This window comes from Chrysochloris asiatica, unplaced genomic scaffold (assembly GCF_000296735.1).
Source record: "Chrysochloris asiatica unplaced genomic scaffold, ChrAsi1.0 scaffold00020, whole genome shotgun sequence".
In the NCBI taxonomy this organism is placed as follows: Eukaryota; Metazoa; Chordata; class Mammalia; order Afrosoricida; family Chrysochloridae; genus Chrysochloris; species Chrysochloris asiatica.
The window spans coordinates 14321865-14345678 of NW_006408538.1; the positions used below are offsets into that span (position 1 = coordinate 14321865).

General features: G+C 47.4%; 1 protein-coding gene across 1 annotated transcript in view; it reads left to right on the forward strand.

Moving 5' to 3' along the window:
• The window catches only part of PALD1 (phosphatase domain containing, paladin 1), a 63220-nt gene extending 47604 nt beyond the window's left edge, over nucleotides 1-15616 (forward strand). The window contains exons 18-19 of the mRNA XM_006837465.1: nucleotides 13343-13498; nucleotides 15467-15616. Of these exons, the coding sequence (XP_006837528.1) occupies nucleotides 13343-13498; nucleotides 15467-15616 (306 nt within the window). The remainder of the gene's footprint in view (nucleotides 1-13342; nucleotides 13499-15466) is intronic.
• Nucleotides 15617-23814: the final 8198 nt, after the last annotated feature.

Sequence of the window (23814 nt, forward strand, 5' to 3'; positions counted from 1 at the left end):
TTTGCACGTCTGGCAGGCCCGCGGTATGCGGCTTGGGCAGGCTGGCAGCTGCTCGCCTGTGTGCGCGCACGCCCGGCGGGCCCCAGGAACACACGGGTCAATTGGGCAGGGCAGAAATGGCTCAAGCAGGCACAGTCTGCACCTGGTGACGTCAGACAGTCACCACTTCTCTTTTTTCTGCAGGCATTTTTTATTTTATTTTTTCCTCTTTCTCTCCTAAGCTAACTTCCCTCTGTCCACTGTATGCGCAGAAATCCCCCCTTGGGGTAGGTGTCACCAGTGAATCTCCCTGTTTGAGTCTCCCAGCCACTGGAGGCTCCGCACGAGCTGGTTCCCGCCCCGCCCCCCCAAGCCCAAAGGAGCTGGGGATGCCACGGCGCCCTTTTAAAAAGCCTGTAATTCCTTGCTCAGTGATTTCTCAAAGAAACGGGTCTAAGTCTCTGGCGCACTAAGATTTACGCGGGCCGTGAGACTGTGAATTCCCACCTGGGAGGCTCAACTCGCGAGCTTCCCCCCACCCGATCCCAGAGCCCCCACTCACAAGCACCGCCTAGCCTCCCTGGCAAACCAGAAGTCAGGCGCCTTACTTCTTCACAAGTGTTTGTACAACGATGCTTTGCAGATCCAGTCATTCCTCTGCACAGACTGTAGCCCTTCCAGAAAGAGGAGATTCTCTGGGATTACGGGACAGACAAGGCAGGCTCGGTGCTCACTGTTACTTTACTTACCCATCTTCAGAGAACAAAGTGGTCTAACAGGCATTTCTCTAGATATGTGGGGAAGATATTGAATTAGACAGCCCTAAAATTTCGAACCACAGTTTGGTAGTTCAAACCCACCAGCGGCTCCTTGGAAACCCTATACAGGGTCACTCTGAGTTGGAGCTGACTTGACAGCACTTAACAACAACAACAAAATTCCTCTGAGCCCCTGTCTGGCTGGTGCACAGGGTTAACATGCACATCTACTAATGATGTGATGTTCATGTTTACCCAGCGGTTCCTCAGAAGAAAGTCCTGGTGATCTGCTTCCCAAAATTCAGGCAGTTAAAACTTTACGGGCTCAGTTCTACTTTTACATACACGGGTCTTCAGGAGCTCGAACTGATAGACAGCAGTTGGACTGGAAAAATCACCCAAGATTCTGATGGAGTCTGAGGAGATTGTGGCTAGCTGAGGGTCTGGGTGACTGAGGCAGGGGGTGGGCTGTGAGAAGGGAGAGGAAGGGGCTCATGAGGGGAGACTAAGGTCATTAGAGACCAGAGCTGGAGGCCAGGGAATCCAAACCCAGCGTGCCCTTACATCTTTTCAGCCAACCAACTCAGAGGCTGCCCAGCCACTGTCCTGCTCCGCCCTTACACCATGCCTGTGTGTGACATAGGCGGGGTTAGTGTTCTGCCCGTTTTGCAGATGAGGAAGCCATGCACAGGGAAGTTCTGGGCTTGTAGGTGACAGGAGTAGGGTGAGACCTCAAACCTGGGTGTATAGATCGGGACCCTCTCCACCATGCCATACTGCCCTCCTCAGGAGGTGCACTTGCGACTCTTCCTGCCCACTTCAGGCCCTGCTATGGGGCCATGGGCCTTGCCCTTGAGGTACTTTTAGACTGATCAGGGGAGAGACGTCCAGAGAAAATATCACAGACAGGAGGCCTGAGTACAGCTTGGATATCCAAGCTGGGTTTTTTTTTTTTTTTTTTTTTTTTGGTATATGTGCGTGTGTGGTGGTGGTGGTGGAACCACCAGGACAGACATTTCCTGATGTAACAGTCTTGGCCCCTGTCTCTGCTGAGGCTTCTCTCAAGTGGTCTGATCTCTAGAGCTGTGGCCCACAGTCCTGCTTCCTCTCGTTCTCTAAGGTGTCAGTGAAATTGCATCAGGGCCTGATTACCTCAATGTGTGTGAGAGAACAGCATACTTAAGGCATTAAAAAAAAAAAAATGCCTTGAAAGGGAAAAAAAAAATCCTTTGAATGCAGCCACTCCATTATGTTGAGCTAGAGGTGAGAAGACTGAGCCTAGACTAAGGAATATCCAAAATGGCCACCAACCCATGGTGGTAGCGCCATCTGGGGAATTAGTTATTTCCTGCTGGGCTTGGAAAGGGAATATGTTTGTGAACAAAACCAAAGTCAGAGCTCCTGAAGGAAGTCCTGCTAGAATCATTAATGCCAGAGACACTTATTTGGGTGGTGTTGAAGGAGAATATTGAAAGTGCCATGGGCTGCCAAGAGAACCAACAGATCCGTTTTAGAAAAAGTGCAGCCAGAGTGCTCCTTAGAGGCCAAGATGTCAAACTTCGTCTCTCATAACTTCGGACATGTTGTCAGGAGGGACCAGTTGCTGGAGAAAGATAAGGTAAAGGATCAGAGAAAAAGAAGGAAGACCTCCAGTGAGATGGATTGGCCAAGTGGCAGCATTGATGGACTCAAGCATGGCAACAATAGTGAGGTTGGCCCAGGATCGGGCAGTGTTTCATTCTGCTGTGTATAATGTTGCTATGAGTTGGTACCGACTCGATGGCACCTAACAACAACAACAACAACATTCACATTAATTCTTAGTGCTCTATATTCAAAACAGTCTAGTGGGTGTCCATGTGTAAAAGTTTGAGGAAAAGCTGAGGTGAAGGCAGCCACATAGAAATAAAATGTTCTTTGGTCTCAAATTGAGATTTATAAAGACTAGTGCTTTGACTTTGAGTAATACTTTTTAGGTTTTCTAACAATTTTCTTACATTTTGTCTCTTCTGGTCCTCACAGTAGCTGGTGAGATCCAGGTAGCTGGTTAGACCCATTGTTCTGAGGAAGAAAGACCCACTGAAGTCCTGTGATTGGCCAGAGGCAGGACCAGAACCTCCCAATTCCTGGGCCTGTTCCTTGCCCTCTACCCTCGTGGCCAAGACCCCAGGGGGCAATTTGATGGTGGTGGAAAGGGAAGAGATGACATGGAAGCTGCCAGCATTGATTGAGCACCTACTGCATGCACTGGCATGATTGGTGCAGTATTGGCCCTACCAAGAAAGGAGCCAAGAGGCTGAGGAAATCCAGTGCCATGTACCAGGGCAGAGGCTGTTTCTTAAGAACAGTGTTAAGTGAGGCAGCTCTGGCTCTAGGCCCCAGGTGGGGTCTCTCTAAATCTCTCCAAGATTCTGGCTTGGCGGAGCTTGAGCCCCAGAGACCTCATTCTAGTAGGTAATGCCTACTGGTCCCCAGGGCCGGGGCCCCTCAAGTTAGAGCAGCCCTGGGAGATTGTGCGCTGTTGCAACAACAGTGACTGTAAGACGGCTGCTTCCCAAAGCCCTTCACAGCAGCCCAAAGTAGTGAAGCAGGTCAGTGAGTGGCTGCCAGGACAGAGAGTGTGAGTGTGTGTGTATTGGTGGGCACAGGCATCCTAGCATCTTAGACTGTTCTTCCTTCTTGTCTGACTGAGCTAGAATTCCCCCCTCTGTGGACATTCGTGGTTTATCCAAAAGCAAATATATGCTGAGCACCCACTCTACGCCAGGCATGGTTTCTAAGTGTGTATGCATCCTCTGTCTTGGAAGTTCCACTTGTCTGGGAGGGGGTTCAGTAGCTCCAGCACCTCCTCTTTAGGAAATGTTCAGCATCCCAGTCCTTCCTCCAGCTCCCTCCCTATCTGTTGAGACCAAGCTTCCGTGCTATGTCCTGGGGTGGCTGTCTTTGCTGCTCATGTCTCCTCGTGTGGAGGGGTCCCATCTGAAACATCAGCTCCAGAGCCCTCACGACTGTGTGAGCCTAGTGAGCAGATAGCTGGATGGACGGTCCGATGGGTCAGTAGATACACAAGTGGGAAAACCTGACCTCTGCTTTCAATCTTTCTCTCGACTCTTCTTCCACTTTGCTTCCAGGACAGGGCACTCTGCTTTAGCAACGGCACCCTGGCTCTGCCGCAGCTCCTGTGCAGCCTTGGGTGAATTGCTTTGTGAGCTGGGATCATTTTCTTTGCTTGGCTCCTGTGTGAGCTGGAAGTGGCTATAGGGTGTGATGGCCGCCAGGGACTCATCAGGTTACTTGCACCCTACAGGGGCTTCACAGCAATGTCAGCTGTTGAGTGAGTTGATTGAATGCCAGGCAGAAAAGTTAAACCTGGTGCTGGATTTAACTCAGTCATGCTTTGGAAATGTGGACCAGAATACGATGTCTTTGGAAACGCAGTTCCCTGCAGTGGGCCGAGAGCCACTTTATCCCTTACAGGGAGTAGGTTTCACTGCCAGGCAGATGGGAGGGTGGTTTGTGGGGACTCTGTGGGAACACATCAAAGCAGCCGGCTCTGATTGCTTCAGGGCCACTGTCTGCCAGGAGAGGAGTGGTATTGCATTTGTGGGAAGAGGGTGGGTTCTGAGCATAGGGACTCCCCTCCTCAGTTTAGAAAGTGGCCATCCTTAAGAGCTGCCCGCTGTCCACACACCTGAGTTAGAGGGCAGGAGTCTGCAGGCCATGTGGATGGCAGGGGAGCGACGTCAATAGGAAGACTCTTAACAGTGGGTGCAGGGGTCTGGCGTGCATCGATGCAGAGCCTGTGCCTGGTCTCATTGCTCCTCTTGTTTCTCCCTGGGGCTCCCCGACCCCCCCAACTCCTGCTAAGCCTGGGCTATGTCCAGGTCTTTCAAGGACAGTGGACAGTTCCCAGCAGGAGTTGACTGGATGCCTGTTTCCGACTCTGCTGCCAGCCGTCCATGTGGCAGATTGGCTCTCGTCTTTGACCTTAGCTTCCTCTTTTGGAAAGCAAAGGGCATGTTCCAGATGACCCCAGTCACTCTGTGATGCTGGGGTCAGTCAAAGTGCAAGATGCGAGCCTGCCTGTAGTCACTCAACAGCTCAGTAGACACTAAGTGCACCTACTAGGTGCCAGCACTGTATTGGGTGCTGGAGATGCCCCAGAGAGAAAACACAAAAGTCTTGTACACACAATAAACACATGCAAAGTAAAAGATACATGGCATGTTAGATCAGATCCATCTGGGGAGGGGAGGAGAGGGGTGAGACCATGAGGGGTTGTAGCTAAAATTTTTGTTGTTGGAAAAATACATAAAACAAACATGAAAAATACTTCAACCTAAACTTGTACCATTGTGCTTTATTTCCAAGTGTACAGTTCAGTGACATTTATTATAACCACCATGTTGTTTGTGGTACGAGCGTCATTATCCATTTCTGAAATGTTTCCATCACTCCGAACAGAAACTCAGTTTCCATTCAGCAAGAACTCCCCATCTCTTCCATTCAGTCCATAATCCCTTCACAACAGCTAAAAGATGGAAACTATCCAAGTATCCATCAGCAAACACATGGGTACACAAACTGGGGTGTAGCCATATAGTGAAATATTAATCAGCCACAGAGAAGCGAAGTTCAGATACATTATTATTATTAAGTGCCGTCAAGTAGGTTCTGACTCATAGCCACCCTCTATAGGGTTTCCATGGAGCGGCTACTCCATTAAATCCATGGAGTGGATTTGAGCTGCCGACCTTGTGGTTAGCAGTCCAGTGCTTATCAAACTGTGCCATCCAGGACACCTCCATAGCCCCTAGTAACCACAAATCGACTTTTTACTTCTATGATTTTGCCTATTCTGAAATTTCATATAAGTAGGATCACACAGCGTTGTCTTTTTGTGTCTGGCCTATTTCATGTAGCACAGTGGTTTTAAGGTTCATCTATGTAGCCAAACTTCATTTCTCTTTCTGGCTGAATGATATTCCATTATATGGATCCACGTCATTTTGTGTACCCATGTGTGTGTCTGTTGGGTTTCCATCTTTTGGTTGTTGTGAATAATGCTGTAGTGAACTGTGTTATACAGGCATACCTCAAGAGATGTTGCTGGTTTGGTTTGAGACCACCACAATAAAGCTAATATTGCAGTAAAGCAAGGCACGTGGCTTTTTTGGTTTCCCGGTGCATATAAGTTATGCTTATAGTATAGTCTATTAGTGTGTGCAATAATATTATAAAAAGTTCGAAATATTGTGAGATTTACCAAAATGTGACAAAGACACAAAATGAGCACTTACTATTGCAAAAATACGCCAGTAGCCACTGTAATCAGGGTTGCCACAAACTTTCCATGTATATTTAAAAAAACCCCAAAAAAACAGTATTCACCAAGTGTAGCAAACCAAGGTCTGTCTGTACTAATGGTGTGGAGGCTCTTTTTTCTGTGCTTATTGGTCATTTGTTTACTTTCCTCAGAGAAATACCTATTCAAGTCCTTGCCCATGTTGTAACTGGGTTCTTTGTCTTTCTGTCGTTGGGTTGCAGGCCTTCTTTATATACTTTGTGTATGAAATCCTGATCTGATACATGCACTGCAAATATTCTCTCCCATTCTTTAAGTTGTGTTTTTACTTTCCGGGTAATGTCCTTTGATACATGATTCACTTTTATGAAGTCCAGTTGATCCATTTTGTCTTTAGTTGACTCTGCTTTTGGTGTCATAGCTAAGAATCCATTGCCAAATCCAAGGTCATGAAGATTTATCCACAGTGGTACAGTAGCTCAGAACTTGGCTACTAACTGAAAGTCGGTGGTTCAAACCCAACAAGCGCTCTGACAGAGAAAGACGTGGCAGTCTGCCTGTGCACGGTTTATATTCTCGGAAACCTGATGGGGCATTTCTTCTCTGTTGTAGGGTTGCTGTGAGCGGTTTTTCTTCTTAACATTTTGATCATTTTAGCTCTTCTATTTAAGTCATTGATACATTTTGAGTTAATGAGGTGTAGGAGTCCAACTTTATTCTTTTGTATGTGGAACTCCAATTGTCCCGGTGCCATTTCTTTGAGGTTACCCTGTGATTGATTCATTTCTTCCCCAAATTAAAACAGTCGGTTTTATTTTGAAATCTGTGTGACTTCCTCACCATTTGACAGTCTCTTCACAGCACTTGCCTCTTTTTTGCTCTGTATTTTTGTCGTCACTATAGGTTGATACCTCTGATTCCCTACCTTCAGGCTTGTGTTTTTGTTTTACTCAGGGTATTTCTGTATCTGGATTGAATTCTGGGCGGTGCTGCCACATAGACTAATCTGTGGTTATTGTCTGCTGTTTCTGGTTCTCAGTCCAGAGAGCTGCCATTAGTAATTTTTGTAGCGTTGTCTTGGTTTTTACACATTCTTTTAATTTATGTGTATTTGGAAATGTTCTAATTTCACTGTCATATTTAAGGGACAGTTTGCTGGGCATGTGATTCCTGGTTGGCAGTTGTTTACTTTCAGGGTTTTGTATAGGTCTCCCCATTGCCTCTTGCCTCCATGGTCTGCTGAGAAATCAGAACTTAATCTTCTTATTGGTTTTCTTTTGTAGGTAACATTTAGGGTTTCCCAAGCTGCCTTCAGGTTCCTTGCCTTGTCTTTGATTTTGGAGAGTTTGATTATGATATGTGTTGGTGATTTTCTCTTGGGGTCTATCCTGTCTGTGAGTTTTTCCACTTCTTGAATGTTTATCTTCTCATCTTTCAAGATGCGTGGAAATTTTCTTCCACCAGCACTTTGACTATCTTTTCTGTGGTTTTCTTTGTCTGTTCCTGTTCAGTAATTCCAGTCACGCATAGATTATTCCTCTTCACATGAATCTTAGGCTTTCTTCAGATTTTTTTCATTCTTTTTTCTGTTTGTTCTTCTGTCTTAGCAATATTGAGAGATTTATCTTCAAGCACGCTAATTCTGGCTTCCATTGCTTCAGTTCCACTCCTTTGCCTTTTCAGTGTATTGTCCATTTCTGATATTTTAGTATTGATCATCTGGACCTCTGTTTGCAGGTTTTGTATTGTCTCCAATGCTATATGTATTTTATTAGAATTGAAGAGGAAAAAATCTGAAATCTCACCTTTGTCTCTACAAGCCACAGGTAGGTTTCTGTAATGTGGATATGTTTTCTTGTTTATAAAGCCGTTCACAAACTCAAGATGGCGGCGCGGGTTCCGTTGACTGCCAGCTGCTGGTCAGTCACCTCCTCTCTTGCTGGGTCTATTCAACATTTTCTCCCAGTAAGCACTGGATCCACTTTCCTATCCCTTCCTCTGGAGCTCAGAGTTCCAGGACCGTCCTCTGTATGTGTCTTGTCGGGTTTTCTGTGTCCTTGCTGCAGAGAGCACCCACAGCCTTTCCACTTAGTCTCCATCTTTCTCCGACCTCTGGTCCAGCACCATATCTTGAAGAGATTTGTGTTTAGGGTTAAAACCGGAAGCGGCTCATTGAGAAGGTGGCATTTGATTCCAGGCGGTATCTGGGAAGAGCATTCCAGACTGAAGTTACGGCCAATGAAAGGTCCTGAGGTGGGAGCTACCTCATTGTGCTCTAGAGCAGCAAGAAGGCCAGAGTGCTTGGAGCCGAGTGTGGGAGCAGGGAGGAGGAGGGAAGAGCAGGGAGACTGTGCTGGGGGTGTGCCAGCTCTCACTCAGTGAGGTGGGACCCAGCCCAGAACTCGGAGCAGATTGAACGTTTCAGCCATCACTGTGACACACATACGTTAGGGATGAGGGTGGCAGCAGGCCAGTCAGGGAGCAGGCACTGAAATGATGGTGGTTTGGATTGGGGAAATGAGGCTGTCTGTTTCCAGAAAGGTTTACAGTCTTGAAAACCCTAAGGAACAGTTTCACTCTGCTGTCCTGTAGGGTTGCTGTGATTCAGAACTGACTCCTGGGGTGTGTGTTTGGTTTTGGTGGATTTGGTACAAGTCAAAGTGCTGGGAAGTGGACAGGTTCTAGAAGTGTTTCAAGGATAGCCAGTGGAATGTTCCTGATGGATTGGAAGTGGGGTGTGAGAAAGCGTTTTGACCTGAGCAACTGGAAGGATAGAGTTGCCTCTAAGATTGAAAAAATTGTGGGTGGAACAGGTTGGGAGAGTGATCAGGAGGTTAGTTTGTAAGTTTGAGAAGGCCGGTAGTCACCCTTGGGGAAACTTGCAGGGGCGGTATAGCACAGCTGAGTCTGGGACCTGGCTGGAGAAGCTCCCGGTGTTGGTCTTCTAGATGGGTGCTTACAGCAAAGACAAGCTAGGGTGACCTGGGGAGAGCACGTGCTGCACACTGAGTCCTAATGCAGACCCAGGGGGCTGGGAAGGGAGGCCTGTAATATCCAGTGCCCTGGCCACCTTTCCTGGGCCCCCTTCTATTTTAGGGCTCCGTCCCAAGGGACTAGGAAGCTTTGTTCAGCCCCACTGCAACTAATGATAGCCTGGCCTGCCAGGCCATTTAAAACCAGCTCCGCTATTTTTACTGGCAAGCTAGCCAACTGGCCAGTCCTTCCCAGCATGGGATGATTGTAGGAAACCAAGGTCTTAGACTGGGAAGATGGGTGATTGTCGTAAATCATAACCTGCGATTTGGCAGGATGTATCCATAGAACCTTCCAGGGGTTGCCGAGCATTACCTTTACATAGTGATCTGAATTTAGAGATAATTGTACCCTTGCCAGCTGGACTTGAAGGGAATTGCTCAGTCTCTCCACCCGATTCTCACCAGTGTCTCCGGAATGGGGAGGCCTCTGTCCCCAGGAGAAAAGGTCACAGAGAGGACTGGTGTGACCATTTCCATAGGCCAAGTCCAGAGTGGAGGAGAGCTTCTCATACCCATAAGGACATTTCTCCTGAACGCTTTCACAGGAAGTAGTTTAAATAGCTCTTACCGGGAGGAAATGGTGATGATTTCCTTTCCTCCTTTCTAAGAAACCATTTTTTAAAATAGCACCAGGCCTTTGGATCGAGACTGAAGAAGAACAGAAGCAGCCTAGGGGGTAGGGTAGAGGCTTTGGGTGATACAAAGGATTAACACACTTAGCTTAGCTCCTGACGTGCATTCGAGTCCACCTAGGGGTGCCTCGGAAGAAAGATGTGGCAGTCTGCTTCTCAAAGATCACAAGAAGCACGTTCAGGGGTGGGATGAATGCTCAGGTGCAGTGCCACCCCAGAATCTCTGTCCTTCAGGTAAAAGCCGGCTCATAGTGACACTAGAGGACAGAGGAGAACTGCTCCCACCCCCACCCCCCCGAGTTTCTGAGATGGTCAGTCTTCATGGAAACAGACACCTCATCTTATTCCCCTGGAGCAACTGGTGGGTTCCAATAGACAGGGTTGTATTGTATCGTCCACAGTTGGTATTTAAGCAAATACAGTTTTTTTTTAGTAAATACGTTTTAATTTCTAAAGAAGATGGCATTCTCATTTTGTAAAATTTGGAGCACTTTGCTTGATTGGTCTGGAAGAACTAGTTAACCCACCCGTACCCCTGCCCTCCTCCTCCCTGCAGCAGTCATGGGCTGTTCTTAGTCTCAGAGCCACCAGCTGCTTGTCTGCAGCGTGAGTCTCAGCCCAGCATCTATACTCCTCCTGTACCTGCCCTCCCGCTGCTCCTCCACTCTGTCCACCTGCTAGGCCCCCTTCTTGACCCCTTTCCTGCTCTGCAGGGGCCCTCCTTCTCTGAGAACAGCACACCAACCGGCCTCCTCTCCTCTCCTCCTCCTTGTTGGGTGTCATCCAATTGATGCCAATTCATAGCATTGCACCATAGGGTTTCCCCAGAAGGTTTTCTTGGCTGTACCTGAACCACCTCAAATAATCCAGCTCTTTGCCCTCCTTCTTGTTCACTTGAAGCAGTGGCTTGTTGCTTTGCAGTTACCTGTGACCCGGAGCAGAGGGCCTGAGGCTACCTCATCATTGGTAATGGGCATGTTGTAGCCTCTCATCCCTGACTTTATTGAGTAATCCTTGTCCGGTAATCTTGGGGAGCTGAAGCAACAGAACCAGCTTGTGGGACCCCTGGATTGGAGCCCCAGCTTGTCTTCCTGCACTTGGAGTGCCTGCCCTGGTCCCCTCTGCTTACTCAGTGCAACCAGCTATCCCCGTGCCACACCCCTCCACTTCCAGATGGCATAAATGGCTGACTTTGCAAGTTGCAGTTCCCTCGAAGGAGCCTGGGAGGAAAGAAAGATGAGCCAACCAAGAAAGCACTGATGGCTGGGGGTGGGGTGGGGTGGGGGAATGTGTCACAGGCCCACTCTGGTCCTGAGTCTTAGGCCTGTGGATAATGTCCCATCTGGGTGATGAGGCCACACCTGGGCACCATCCCACAGCAGCTGAGGGGGAGACACAGATGTAGGCAGATGCTGTGGGTCTGTGTGGAAGGGTTCCCAGCTGTGGCACCCCCCTCCCCCCACTCTTGCGGAGACCAGCACTTCCTGGCTCCCAGAGGCTGGGACTTGCTGCCACCTCCCATAGAAACTGGTGCCTGGGAGAGCAGCCCTGAGCCTGGGTCTCTCCCTGGAGGAGTAAGAACTGCTGGGGGCCTGGTGGTGTGGGCATCCAAACATCCTTTCACTCTCCATGAGGCATGGGGTTGGCGTGGGCTGGGTAGCAGCATATCTGCCCTGGGTTTGAGAAGGAGTGTCAGGCATAGTAGACTGTCCCCAACCTGCCCCCAACCCCGTCTCCCCTGAGCACTAGTCTCCCATGAACCTTCTCTTAGCCCATTTCCCGAAAAACCTCTGTGGCTATAAGCCCTGGCCACAGCGACTACCTGAGAAGTTGCTCTTTTTTTTTTTTTAAACCAATTAATTCCCCACCCCACCCCCTTTGGTGGTGGTGGTTGAGAATATTCACAGCAGAACATACACCAACTCAACATGTACAGTTTGTTGCTGTTATTGTTAAGTGCCATCGAGTTTGTTCCGACTCCTATCAACCCCATATAGGGTTTCTTAGGAGCAGCTGGTGGGTTTGAACCGCCAACCTTGAAGTTCAAACTGACCTTGTAGTCCAGTTTATCTTACCGGTTATGGTCCTCGAGTTGTAGGAGCATTCTTACTCTCCTTTTCAGAATTGCTCCTCTCCCATTAACATAAACTCACTGTTCTGTAAGTTTATTATCTGATGAGTTAATGTCAGGTAAATCACAAAAGAGTACAGTGTGCAAGGCAGACGTTCTTTGCCAATTAAGCGAAAGAAACATTTATTTGATGAAGACTTGGGGGATGTATTTTTGATCTTTAAGATTCAAAGATGATCTCAGTGCAATAGTTCTGGGTTTGTCTTCTGGTCTACATCCCACCCCCCTTTTGATCAGGTTTCTTTTGTAGAATCTTTGCTCAAAGTGTTGTGTAACTACTCAGGAGTTTTGATTAATCCTGATGCCCAGGCCCCACCATTTAGAAGGTCTCAGTGGATTGATCTGGGCTGGGACCCAGTCATCTACATTTTGCATGATCCTCAGGGTTGTGAACCACTGACCCTAGAGGATAAACTTTCAGGTTACTTGGTTCTAACCCCCCAGTTTCCCTTCTTGTCCCTCACAAGCTCCCATGCCAGGTACCACCTTTGCTGCAGTGCTGTTTCCTCATTCCAAATCTAACTAGGTTGTAGGCCCACCCAGCCACCGTGCCTCATGGAGCCATCCCTTCACTTAGCCTTACTGCCCCTTACTCTCCGACCAGGCGGCCTGGTACCATGTTCACAGTAGTTGCTAAGATTGCTAATTACAAAGACCCTCACAGTGTGAGTAAGCCCCACTTATACCTGAGACCCCTGTTCCAAGGAGTGCCTCATTTCTTGCCGTGGGGCCTTTCTGTTACAGGGTCAGTAAGTCTTGAAACCTGTGACAAAAACAAACAAACAAACAAAAAATCTGAAACAGACAAAGAAGCCAGTCAGGGACCAGATAGGGTCAGATACCAAGATGGGGCCCCTCCCCTTCCAGTCTGAGATGGGATCCCCCGCCTGGGTCCAGACTGAGCTGAAGATTGGGCTGAAAAGATTGGGCAGAGGGCAGAGTTGTTAGGTGTTGTTGAATCAGTTCCCATACACGACAGGACGCAACACAGCCTGCTCCTTCACCGTCCTCACTGTTGTCACGTTTGAGCCCCTTGTTGCTGTCATTCTGTCAGTCCGTCTTAGAGGGGGTTTTCTTGTTTTCGTTGACCCTCCATTTTACCAGACATAACATTGTATCCAAAATAAAGAGATGCAATCTTGCCATTTCACTTCTAAGGAGCATTCTTCCAAGATAGACTTGTTTGTTTCTCTGTCAATCCCTGGTACTTCACCAACATCTGAACTCAAATGCTTCCATTCTTCTGTGGTCTTCTTTATTCATTGTCCAACTTTCACATGCATATGAGGTGATTGAAAAGACCATGGCTTGGTGTATATGAGGGGCTTCAAAAAGTTCCTGGGAAAATTCTGTTGTCTTTTAACTCCACAAACTTTTCAAGTCTCCTAGTGTGTGTGTGTGTGTGTGTGTGGAGGGGGGTCACAGACAGGTGGCAGATATCAGTGTAACATCTCTGCCCCTTTTACCCCTCTCCACACTAACTGCCCTGTGACCTCCACCAGGTAAAGGCCGCCAAAGAGGAGCAGGTGGCCCGGCGGCTGCAGCTGAGGAGTCTGCAGTACCTGGAGCGTTACATCTACCTGATTCTCTTCAACGCTTACCTCCACCTGGAGAAGGCTGCCTCCTGGCAGAGGCCTTTCAGTGCCTGGATGCGGGAGGTGAGAGGGCCCCTGCTGAGTAGTGGGAGCTCCCGTCTCAGTGTCTGGATTGGGTAGTCAGTGGGTCTGAGGCTGAAGAGTGAATGGCTGAGTAAATGTAGAGGAAGGAGGAGACAGGTGTGTTGGACAGTAGCATCAAGTGCCCAGTAGGGTCCCACAGGGGCATGAGTTCTCACTGCCCCCAGGGGACAGAAGAAAGTGAGGCGGTCTTACCTGGCTCGGTGTGCCTGTTCCGGTGGTGAGCCCTCCCCACTGCAGGGCAGCAGGGTGGCCAAGGGCCCTGTTTCCACCACAAGCAGGCTAGTGAACTCCCCTGGGACCTGACTCTCCTCAGTTCTGAACGTGACTAACATCAGTAGTGTTGTTACACCACTGCAAAAGGCTGTGGTGGGGATTCAGTGAGATGAATGGGGTGCCATCTGCCAGGGGAGGGCGCCTTAAATGGTGACTGTTGTTCTCTCATTTTACAGAGGACACAGCTGAGTAGACAGATCAGTAACTTGTCCAGGGTCAGCGTCAGAGCTGGCTGGCTGACTCCAAAACCCCCACGTTCGTGCTTACGATGCTGATGTCTTCCCTCCTGGCCCGGTGCTCCTTCCAGCGTGGTGGTTTTCAGAGGCAGTATTGTCTCCTGGCCCCTTTCGGTCAGGAGAGAGGCCTCTTTTGTCCCCTCGCTCAGCAGAACCACCTGTAATTATCCCTCCTCCAGGAAGCTGACCCTTCCTGACCTTGCCAGCCCAATTCTCCAGGCTGGAATTAGCTCCTATGGGGCTGTGGGCAGATCACAGGCGGCATGAGAGCAGGAGAAACAGGAAGAGCCGGGGTGAGACAGTTGTGGGGTGGACTCTGAGCCACAGGGAGGACACTGCCATGCAGAGGCAGGAATAGTGGTGGCCATGGGACAGCATTGAAATGACCCCTCATGAATGTGACAGAGAGGAGCCAGGAACCCTGTCAGGGTCACACCAAGACCACGTCACAGCCAACCCTCCTAAGTCGGCGTAGGCTCAGTTTCCTCATTGAGCCCTGGGTGGGGCTGGAGGTGGTGAGGAGCTAGGACAGTTTCTGCTTGGCTTCTATTTGGAGAGTGCAAATTGGAGGAGCCAGGGCTAGGGAGGAAGCTGACCCCCTTCCAGCTGAGTCTAGACGGTGGGCATGGGGGTGCTAAGGGAGGAGAGAGCTGCTGGCTCAAGCAGGAGAGTGGGTTCCAGCCCCCTTCCTGGGGCTGAGTAGAGGGTGGGGCAGGGGTTTCCCAAGGACAGGACAGGAGGACAAGTTAGTCCCTTTGTTCCCTGAAGAGCTGACATCCTGGCCATCTCCCAGGTGACTGAATGGTTTGTGTCTGGTGCCAGGACCTGGCCATCTGACTCACAGTGGGCCTAACAGTCTGACCCACACCCCAAGGGCCTCAGGCAGCTTCTGCAGCCATGCGATCTTTCTCAGCCTTCCTGCAGGTCCAACTGAGTACCCAGAGTGATCCAGGAGTGTGGGGACCACACAGGCCAGAGCAGGTGCTCACCCTGTACACCCCCCCCGACTGGACAGGGATGGTCATTGTCCATCTGCCCAGCTCTTACTGTCTGCTGAGTGCTGGCTATGCTGTTAAAAAAGAAAAAGTATTATGGCTCACAAACAAACACAAAATTTCCCATTTTGACCAGTTTTAATACACAATTCAGTGGCATTAAGTACATCACACACAATGTTGTGGAAATATCACCATAGTCTGGTTCCAGGTCCTTTTCACCATCCTGAACAGAATTTGTTCCCATGAGTCCATATAATGTAACCCTGCCAACGACACTCCTAAAAGCAAGAGACTGTGTTATAAGGAAACGAAAGCTAACAGGATCCAAAACGCAAACTTGCTCAGGTTGTGGAGCCGCTAGGACTCAGCGCAGCCAAGGAGGGGAATTGTGAGGAAGCAGGCCAGGGCTGACGGTGCCCCCATGTCTGCTCTTCTCCCAGGTGGCGTCCAAGGCTGGCATCTATGAGATCCTCAACCAGCTGGGCTTCCCTGAGTTGGAGGACACAGAGGGTCAGCCCTTGTCTCGGCTCCGATACCGGTGGCAGGAATGGAGCCGAAGCCCTGAGCCCCCTACTGAGGACTCCCTGTAGGGGGCACTCCTCCCTGCCACTGGCACCCCTTGCAAGCCCCCACGTTTGCTTGCTAAGAGCTCCAGGTGCTTATTCCTTGGAATGGCCCCAAGGGATCCTGGCCTCGAGAAAAAGATTTCTCAGCTTCCTGGAAGGAAAATAGGGTAGGGTTTGGACCCTTTTATGAAAGAACTTTTTATAGGGACATTTACCCCACATAGTCATGCCTTGAAAATGAGAGAGGTGTGTGTGGGGCTCTCTAGGAAGGCCACATGTGTTCACTTCACAGATGGCTGGGCCCTTGTCCCGGGGAGCTCACTCCACCAACGGCCAGGAGAGCTAGTCCACACTTGTGTCCCCTCCTCACCCCTTTGGGAAGAGAGTGGGCCTTCCATTTATTCTCTTGCCTTACTTCTCCTTTGCCCATCCACTTTTGCTGCCAGAACCCTGCCCTTTGACCCCCTGGCTGACTGGGACACCTGGTGTGGGTTTCTTACTTAAAAGGCAGCTTTATAGTCGCTTCTCTCGCTCCATCTCTAACCTGGGAGACTTCCAGAAGGACAACTGTGTGGCCTGGTGGGTCCTGGTGAGGCCCTTGCTTCTTCCTTCCCCTGGGGCTCGCAGGACTGGGGAGGTTCCTTGAAGAAGCCGGAAACATATCTGGGAAGGAAAGAGTTGTTCCACAGGTGATGGATGGAGCGCCGTGAGAGGGGCCTCCCTGACTTGCCTGCAGTCTGAGCGAGAAAGCCAAAGCCTCCAACTGCAGGTCCACCTGTACCTCCTGCCTGTGCCCACAGCTCAAGATGGCTCTGTAGCCTCATCAACTGCCACAGGAGCCCCAAAGCTTGCTGAGCTCCAGAGTGAACATGGAGTGTGTGAGAAAGTCACTTCAATTCCAGGCCGTCCTGTCTCAGAGCCCCTGAGCCGCCTCCAGTGGGCTGAGCTAGAGGCCACTGTGCTCCACTGCCCACCTCCTAACGGAGTCTGCAGATCTCCCGGCAGGGAGTGGTGGTAACTGAAATACAGGCGTTGAATAGCAGGCAGGCTGTCCACCTAGCCTGGACTCATCAGGGCAAGGAAGCCTCTCTTTGACTTCATGCTTCTGCAGGCAAACAGAGGGGCCATTGGTCTGGATGTTTTAAAAGGCTGACACTGTTCACACCAATCCCCTGTTGGAAAAGATTTGACTATCTTGGCTGAATTCTTTTTGCAAAACTACTGTATGTTCACCACCTTTTCAGATGTATTGTAGTTCTGTTTGCATGTTGTAAGTCTTCACAGACAGGGTCTTGATGAGGATGAGAGCAGGGATGAGTGGGAAGGCTCTTAACGTGTTCTCATGGTTGACCCTGACTTTTTGCTATGCTGGGGCCAATGGCTGGTTATGGCACCTCTCTGCCTCAGTTTTCCCATCTGTAAAATGGGAGACTAATACTTGCCTACCTCACAGGGATGTTGTGAGGATTGGTTTGTGAGTTGTTTTTGATTTTGTAATTTTGTACAGAGCTTCTAAGCATTAAAGATGGCTAAATCTGAAATGTGCTTGGTTTTGGATTTGTCTTTAGCCTAGGGCAGCTGTTGTAGGCCTGACCGGCGGGGGCCCCTGTTCCGAGGAAGAGTGGGAAGGCAAGGTGGGTCCAGAGCACTTATTTTGCACATGGTCTTCATTCTCAGAGAAGATGGGCCTTTCTAGAACCAGGGTGAGTCAAAATGATATTTTATTGTGCTTTGTGTGAAGGTGTCCACAGCAGTTTAGATTTCCATTCAACCATTTCTCCACATTGTTCAGTGACACTGCTTAGTCTTTACAACGTGTGAACATTGTCATAATTTCCATTCTGCTTGGTCTGTTTTTGTTAATCTAGTTTCTCCAGTTTCTCTGTCCCCTTACATTCTCGTCATTACTGACTGTTTTGTCCATTGTAAGAGCACAGTACTTCTTGGAGTCCTGGGGTGATATTTATGGGTAGTAGTGTTTTTTTAAGTCAATTTGTTATTTAGCTACAAGGTGAGCTCAGGGGTTCAATTTTTTTTAAAAATTCCATTTTATCATGGGTACATGTAAGGACCACTAGTGACACAGTGGAATATGAGTTGGACTGCTAACCAAAAGGTCAACAGTTCAAACCCACCAGGTGCTCTGTGGGAGAAAGATGAGACAGTCTGCTTCCATAAGATTTTCCATCTCAGAAACCCTACGTAGCAGCCTGTTCTGCCCTATAGGGTTGCTGTGAGCCCACATTGGCTAGATGGCAGTCGGTGAGTTTGCCATGTTGACCATCCTTAAGTATCCAATTCAGTGGCACTATGTTCATGATGTGTGTTACCACCAACACTATCCATTTCCAAAAGTTTTCATCACCTCAAACAGAAACTTTGTACCCCTAAACTCTTCCATTCCCCCCTGCCTTCAGCCCTTGGTGACCTAAAATAAACTTTGATCTCTATATAATGACATGTTGTAGGCATTTCATATAAATGGGAACATACAATATTTGTCTTTTGTGTCTGCTGATTTCATTCAGAATAATGTTTTCAAGGTTCATCCATGTTGTCGGAGGGATCTGGCTAAGTCATACTGCATTGTGTAGGCATGCCACGTGTTGTTGATCTAGTCATCTGTTGATGGACACTTGGCTTGTTTCCACCTTTTGGCTCTTGTGAAGAATGCTGCAGTGAACGTTGGTGTACAAATCTCTGTTTGAGTCCCTGCTTGCCAATCCTCTGCGTCTACAGCTAGACGGACTACTGGGTCCCACGTTAATTCTAGATTGAACAGTTTTGAGAAACTGCCAAACTGTTTTCCATTGTGGCTGCACCATTTTACGTTCTCACAAGTAATAAAGGAAGGTTGAGGTTTCTACACATTCTCACCAAGACTTGTTAGTTTCCTTTTGCTTTTAATAGCCATCCTAGTGGCTGGGAGGTGGTCACTCTGGTTTGTCATGACGTCTAGGTTAGATGAACCTTAGCTTCAGTTCAATGGGATGCTGTTTGATTTAGGGTTATGATGGGTACCTGCAGTGTATGTGTGGTGTGAAGGTGCAGGCAGGTGAGTGCACATGCAGGTAGCAGTGAGCAGTGATTTAACACAAACTGGGCAGCTCAGGGCACCAGGCTCCATGCTACTGTCGGGAGCTGGGTGTCTGCCTGCCCTCCTGGACCCCATCATCCCTGCGAGGGCTAGTGGATGCTAGGAGGACTTCTCACAGAGCTCACTGAATAAGATAGTGTGGATGTCCTGGACCTGGGGACCAGGTGGGGAGAGTAAGCAAGCACCAGTGACACGGCTGGTTGCAGTCTAAGCTCTTCACCTTACTGGCCCTCCCTTCTGCTGGCCAGACCACATTAACTGGCTATCTCTGGGAAGGGGTCAGATTCCATGAGGAGATCTGGAAGATGGTGAACTAAGCAGCCCACCCAGATGCTACCTGCCTGTCCAGCAGTGTACATCCTGGAGACCCAGAGATCTCTCCCCAAGTTCACTTGCAGGATCAGCGTGGTTGTATCTTTTCACCTGGGTGGGAAAATCACTCGGCATTGTGAAGGCTCTAAGAATATCTTTATCTCTTCTACTCCCATTTCCCTTCCTCTGATTATAAAAGGTACCATTGTGACCAGAGTTATCTTCTTTCTCTGTATGTAGTTTTTATGTACATACATATATAAATGCATTAAAAAAAAAAAAAAATATATATATATATATATATATATATATGAAACTCTGGTAGCATAGTGGTTACAAATCGGGCTGTGAAAAGGTCAGCGGTTCGAAACTACCAGCCGCTCTGCAGGAGAAAGATGAGGCTTTCTACTCCCGTAAGGATTTACACCCTCGGAAACCCTGTTCAGGGTCGCTATGGATCAGAACCGACTTGATGGCACTTAACAACAAATGTATGGTCTACAAGTTGCTTTTTGTACTTGAAAGTATGCCTTGGAGAATTTTATTTCCCAAACCTTAGATGGTCTGCATTGTTTTTAACTGCTGAATCACACCAAACATGTCGTTTCCATCATGGTGATACTCACTGTGGAACTCAGTATGGTGGGAGGTCAGAAAATACACAGAATTTCCACATTGTTGGTTGTTGCTGTTGCAGATCACTAGCTCTGACTTCTGAGTCACCTCTAGGTGGGTTTGAACTACCAGCTTTTTGGCGAGTAGCTGAGCACTTAACTGCTGTGCCACTCAGCGACTTTGGGAGTTACCATATGACTCAGCACTCCCATTCCTAGCTAACTACCCCCAAAGTCTTGAAAGCAGGGGCTCAGACAGATAAGTACATACCAGTGTTCATTATACTCACAAATGGAGACCACCCAAGTGTCTTATCAGCATATGAATGAAGAAACAAAATGAAATATTATTCAGCTATAGCAAGAAATGGAGTCTAGGTGTGGCGCTGTAGGATAAGCACTGGACTGTTAATCACCATGTTTGCAGTTCAGATCTACAAGCTGCTCCTTGGGAACGCTATATGGGTTTGCTATGTGTTGGAACTGACTCCATGACACTTAACAACTATCTCGTTAGTGCTTATTCCTTCCTCCTCCTCGCCTTCCTAGTAATAATCATCAAAGAATGATCTTGGTCTCTTCCTGCTGGGAGCAAAGGAAGGAAAACAAAGACTGAAGACAGCAGTTAGTCCACAGCCTCCTCTAACCTGAGACCGGAAGAACTAGGTGGTACCCAGCCACCACTACCAATCACACTGACTAATTGTTGTTGTTAAGAGCTGTCACGTCAGTTCCGACCCATAGTGACTCTGTGGGGTTTCTGAGGAGCAGCTGGTGAGCTTGAACCACTGATCTTGTAGTTCAAACAACTTTTCAGTCCAATGCATTAACCCATAGCACCACACCAGGACTCCAGACTACAATAGAAGGTTCTAATTAGAATGGGCATTTGAATCTGACCATCACATGGTTTAATATGCCGGGAATGACAGATCGAGGAGGAATGGCATTGCATTCATCATCAAAAAGAGCATCTCAAGATCTATCTTGAAGTACAACCTGTTCGTGATAGGATAATACCCATAAGCATACAAGGAAGACCACGTAATACAACTATCATTCAAATTCATTCACCAACCACTAAAGCCAGTGATGATGAAATTGAAGAACTCTACCAACTTCTACAGCCTGAAATTGATCAAACATGCAATCAAGATGTATTGACAGTTATTGGGCACAGAGGAAGGACTAGTAGTAGTTGGAAAATATGGCCTTGGTGATAGAAACGATGCTGGCGATAGCATGATAGAATTTTTAAAGACCAAGTATTTCTTCATTACAAATACTTTTTTAGATACAGTGGTTTGGAGGTTGGGAAAGCAGAGACAGACAGTGAAAACTCCTCTGCCAAAAACCCCCCAAAAGCAGAGAAAGAACGGTTCTCAGAAAAACTGCAGAGTTTTGGATCTTGTATAAGGTTCTGGGCACCAGTTCCCCACGCCCATTGAGAAGAAATCTGCAGGTAGAAGCAAAATAATGGTGATTTCTGAGTCGACCGAGCTGCAGCGGTTGGCAGCCAGAAGTCCTCAGGCCGGAGGATGGGGCCACAGCCAAGTGGAGGCAGTGCTAGAAGCCATGGAGAAGTGCCTGAGGGGAGAGGTGTGACCGATTTTTCATCTTTCACTTTTCATTTTTCACATATCTCTCCTCTTTACCCCAACTGCGCCCTCACTGCACAGCCCAGACGCCTTCAGGCAGGCCAGAGCACTCCCCCAAAAGGGTCCATCATTGCACCCACTGTTTTCCATTGGCTGCTTCTTATGACATTTTGACCCCGGGAACCCACCCCATAGTTTACCTAGGTGGGACCCTTTGCACAGCAAAGGCCAGTGAACAGTGTCAATCACAATTTTATTTGTGTTTTTGACTGGTGTTTTTTGTCTCTGCTTTTATATTGTTTCTGTCTTTGGTCCTTTTGGCTTCACTCTTCTCCCAGGGGTGGGAGCTTTCTCCCCCTACCTTACCAAAGAAGAGACAGCAACTGTGCCCACATAGCCAAGCTACAAGCATACCCTGTAATACCCTACCATCTGGACAAGAGCCAAAACCAGCTGCTAGGCATTATACATGAAAAGGGAAGCTTATCTCCAGATCATATCCACCAGGAGACACGCAGCAAGCTTAACAACAAAGCACCATACATCCATTTAAGCATTAAAAACTCACATAACTGTTGAAAATGTCCAAGAAACCACAAAGATATCAACACATGTCCAAAAACAGAAAAAAGTAACTGAGACAAATGATCTGAAAGCAGACACAGACTTTATCGAGTAGAAGAGCAGGCTCTGGATCTGCCTGAGAAGGAATTCAGAAGAATAATATGGAAACAAATTAAAATGCTCTGAAAGGGGTGGAGGAAAATAAGGAAGAAGTCAGGAAAGTGCTACAGGAGCAATCAAACAAGATGGATACGGCATTGGAAACAATTCAAACTCTGTTAAAAGAAGTCCAGATGATTAATAATAAAATATCAAAAATACACAGTACACTGAAAGGGCAAAGGAGCAGAATGGAAAGATGGAAGTCAGAACCAGTGAGCTGGAAGACAAATCTCTCAATACTGCTAAGATAAAAGAGCAGGCAGAAAAAAGGATTAAAAAATCTGAAGAGAGTCTAAGATTCATGCTGGTTAACATGAAGAGGAATAACTTAAGAATTAATGGCATTCCAGGACAGGAAGAGTCACAGAAGTCCACAGAAGAGATAGTTGAAGAGCCACTGGAAGAAAAATTTCCTAACATCTTGAAGGGCAAGAAGATAAACATTCAAGAAGCTGAAAGAACCCCAGGAAGGCTAGACCCCAAAAGAAAATCACTGAGACATATCATAATCAAGCTCTCCAAAATCAAAGACAAGGAGAGAATCTTAAAAGCAGCCAGGGAAAAGAGAAGTGTCACCTACAAAGGCAAGCAAATCAGATTAAGCTCTGACTTCTCAGCAGAAAGCATGTAGGCAAGAAGGCAATGGGGAAACATACATAAAACCCTAAAAGAAAAAAACTGCCAACCAAGAATTGTCTATCCAGCAAAACTCCCAGTCAAATAAGATGGTGCAATCAAAATATTCCAGGATAAACAGAAGATAAGAGATTTTGTTAAAGCCAATCCAGTGCTTCAAAACATCCTAAAGGGAGTTCTTTGGAATGAAAACCAGGAAGAACAGACAACAACCAGAGATTGACAGATGTGGCAACACCACATGGAACTTGGTTGATAGATTGAGTTCAGAATGGGACAAAATTACAGCAATGAGTTCAGAGGACCTGTGAGGCCAACCAAAGATCAAAATATTAAAAATAACAAAGAAGGGGAAAATATAGGAACAGAGATCCAGGTGGGGAGGAGGTCGAGTAGATTGCAGGATACAATAGACTGTCTTAAGTGCAGGGAAAACTTAACAGATTATAGGGCAACCCCAAATAAAATTAATGCTTCACAACTTACCATGAAAATGACGATCCAAGCAGAACAAGGAAACATTAAAGAAGAAATAGCACAAAGAAAAACAAACAAACATGCAGAACAAAGGAACAAACAGCATCACACAAAAATTAACATAATGACAGCAGTTAATCCATACCTATCGATAATTACACTGAATGTCAATGGATTAAATGCACCAGTGAAGAGACAGAGAATGGCTGAATGGATAAGAAAACAAGACCCTTCAGTATGCTGCCTGCAAGAGACACACCTTACACACAAAGACAAAAACAGACTAAAAGTTAAAGGATGGAAAAAAAAAAACAACAACATACAAAGCTAACAGCAATAAAAAACAAGCAGGAGTGGCAATCCTAATCTCTGATAAAATAAACACTAAGGTAAAAACCACCATAAGAGATAAAGAAATGAGAAGAAAACAAAAAGATAAAGAAGTACACTATCTCATGATTAAAGGGTCAATTGAGCAAGCTGACATAACCATAATTAACATCTATGCTCCAAATGATAAAGCACCAAGATAAATAAAGCAAACCCTACTAGAATTGGCGAAAGAAATAGATAAATCTACAATTATAGTGGGGGATTTTAATATGCTATTTTCGAAAAGGGATAGAACAACCAGACAGAAACTTGACAAAACTACAGAGGAACTAAACAGCACAATCATCCAACTGGACCTCATAGACGTGTACAGAGCATTCAACCCAACAGCAGCACAATATACATTCTTTTCCAGTGCACATGGAACAT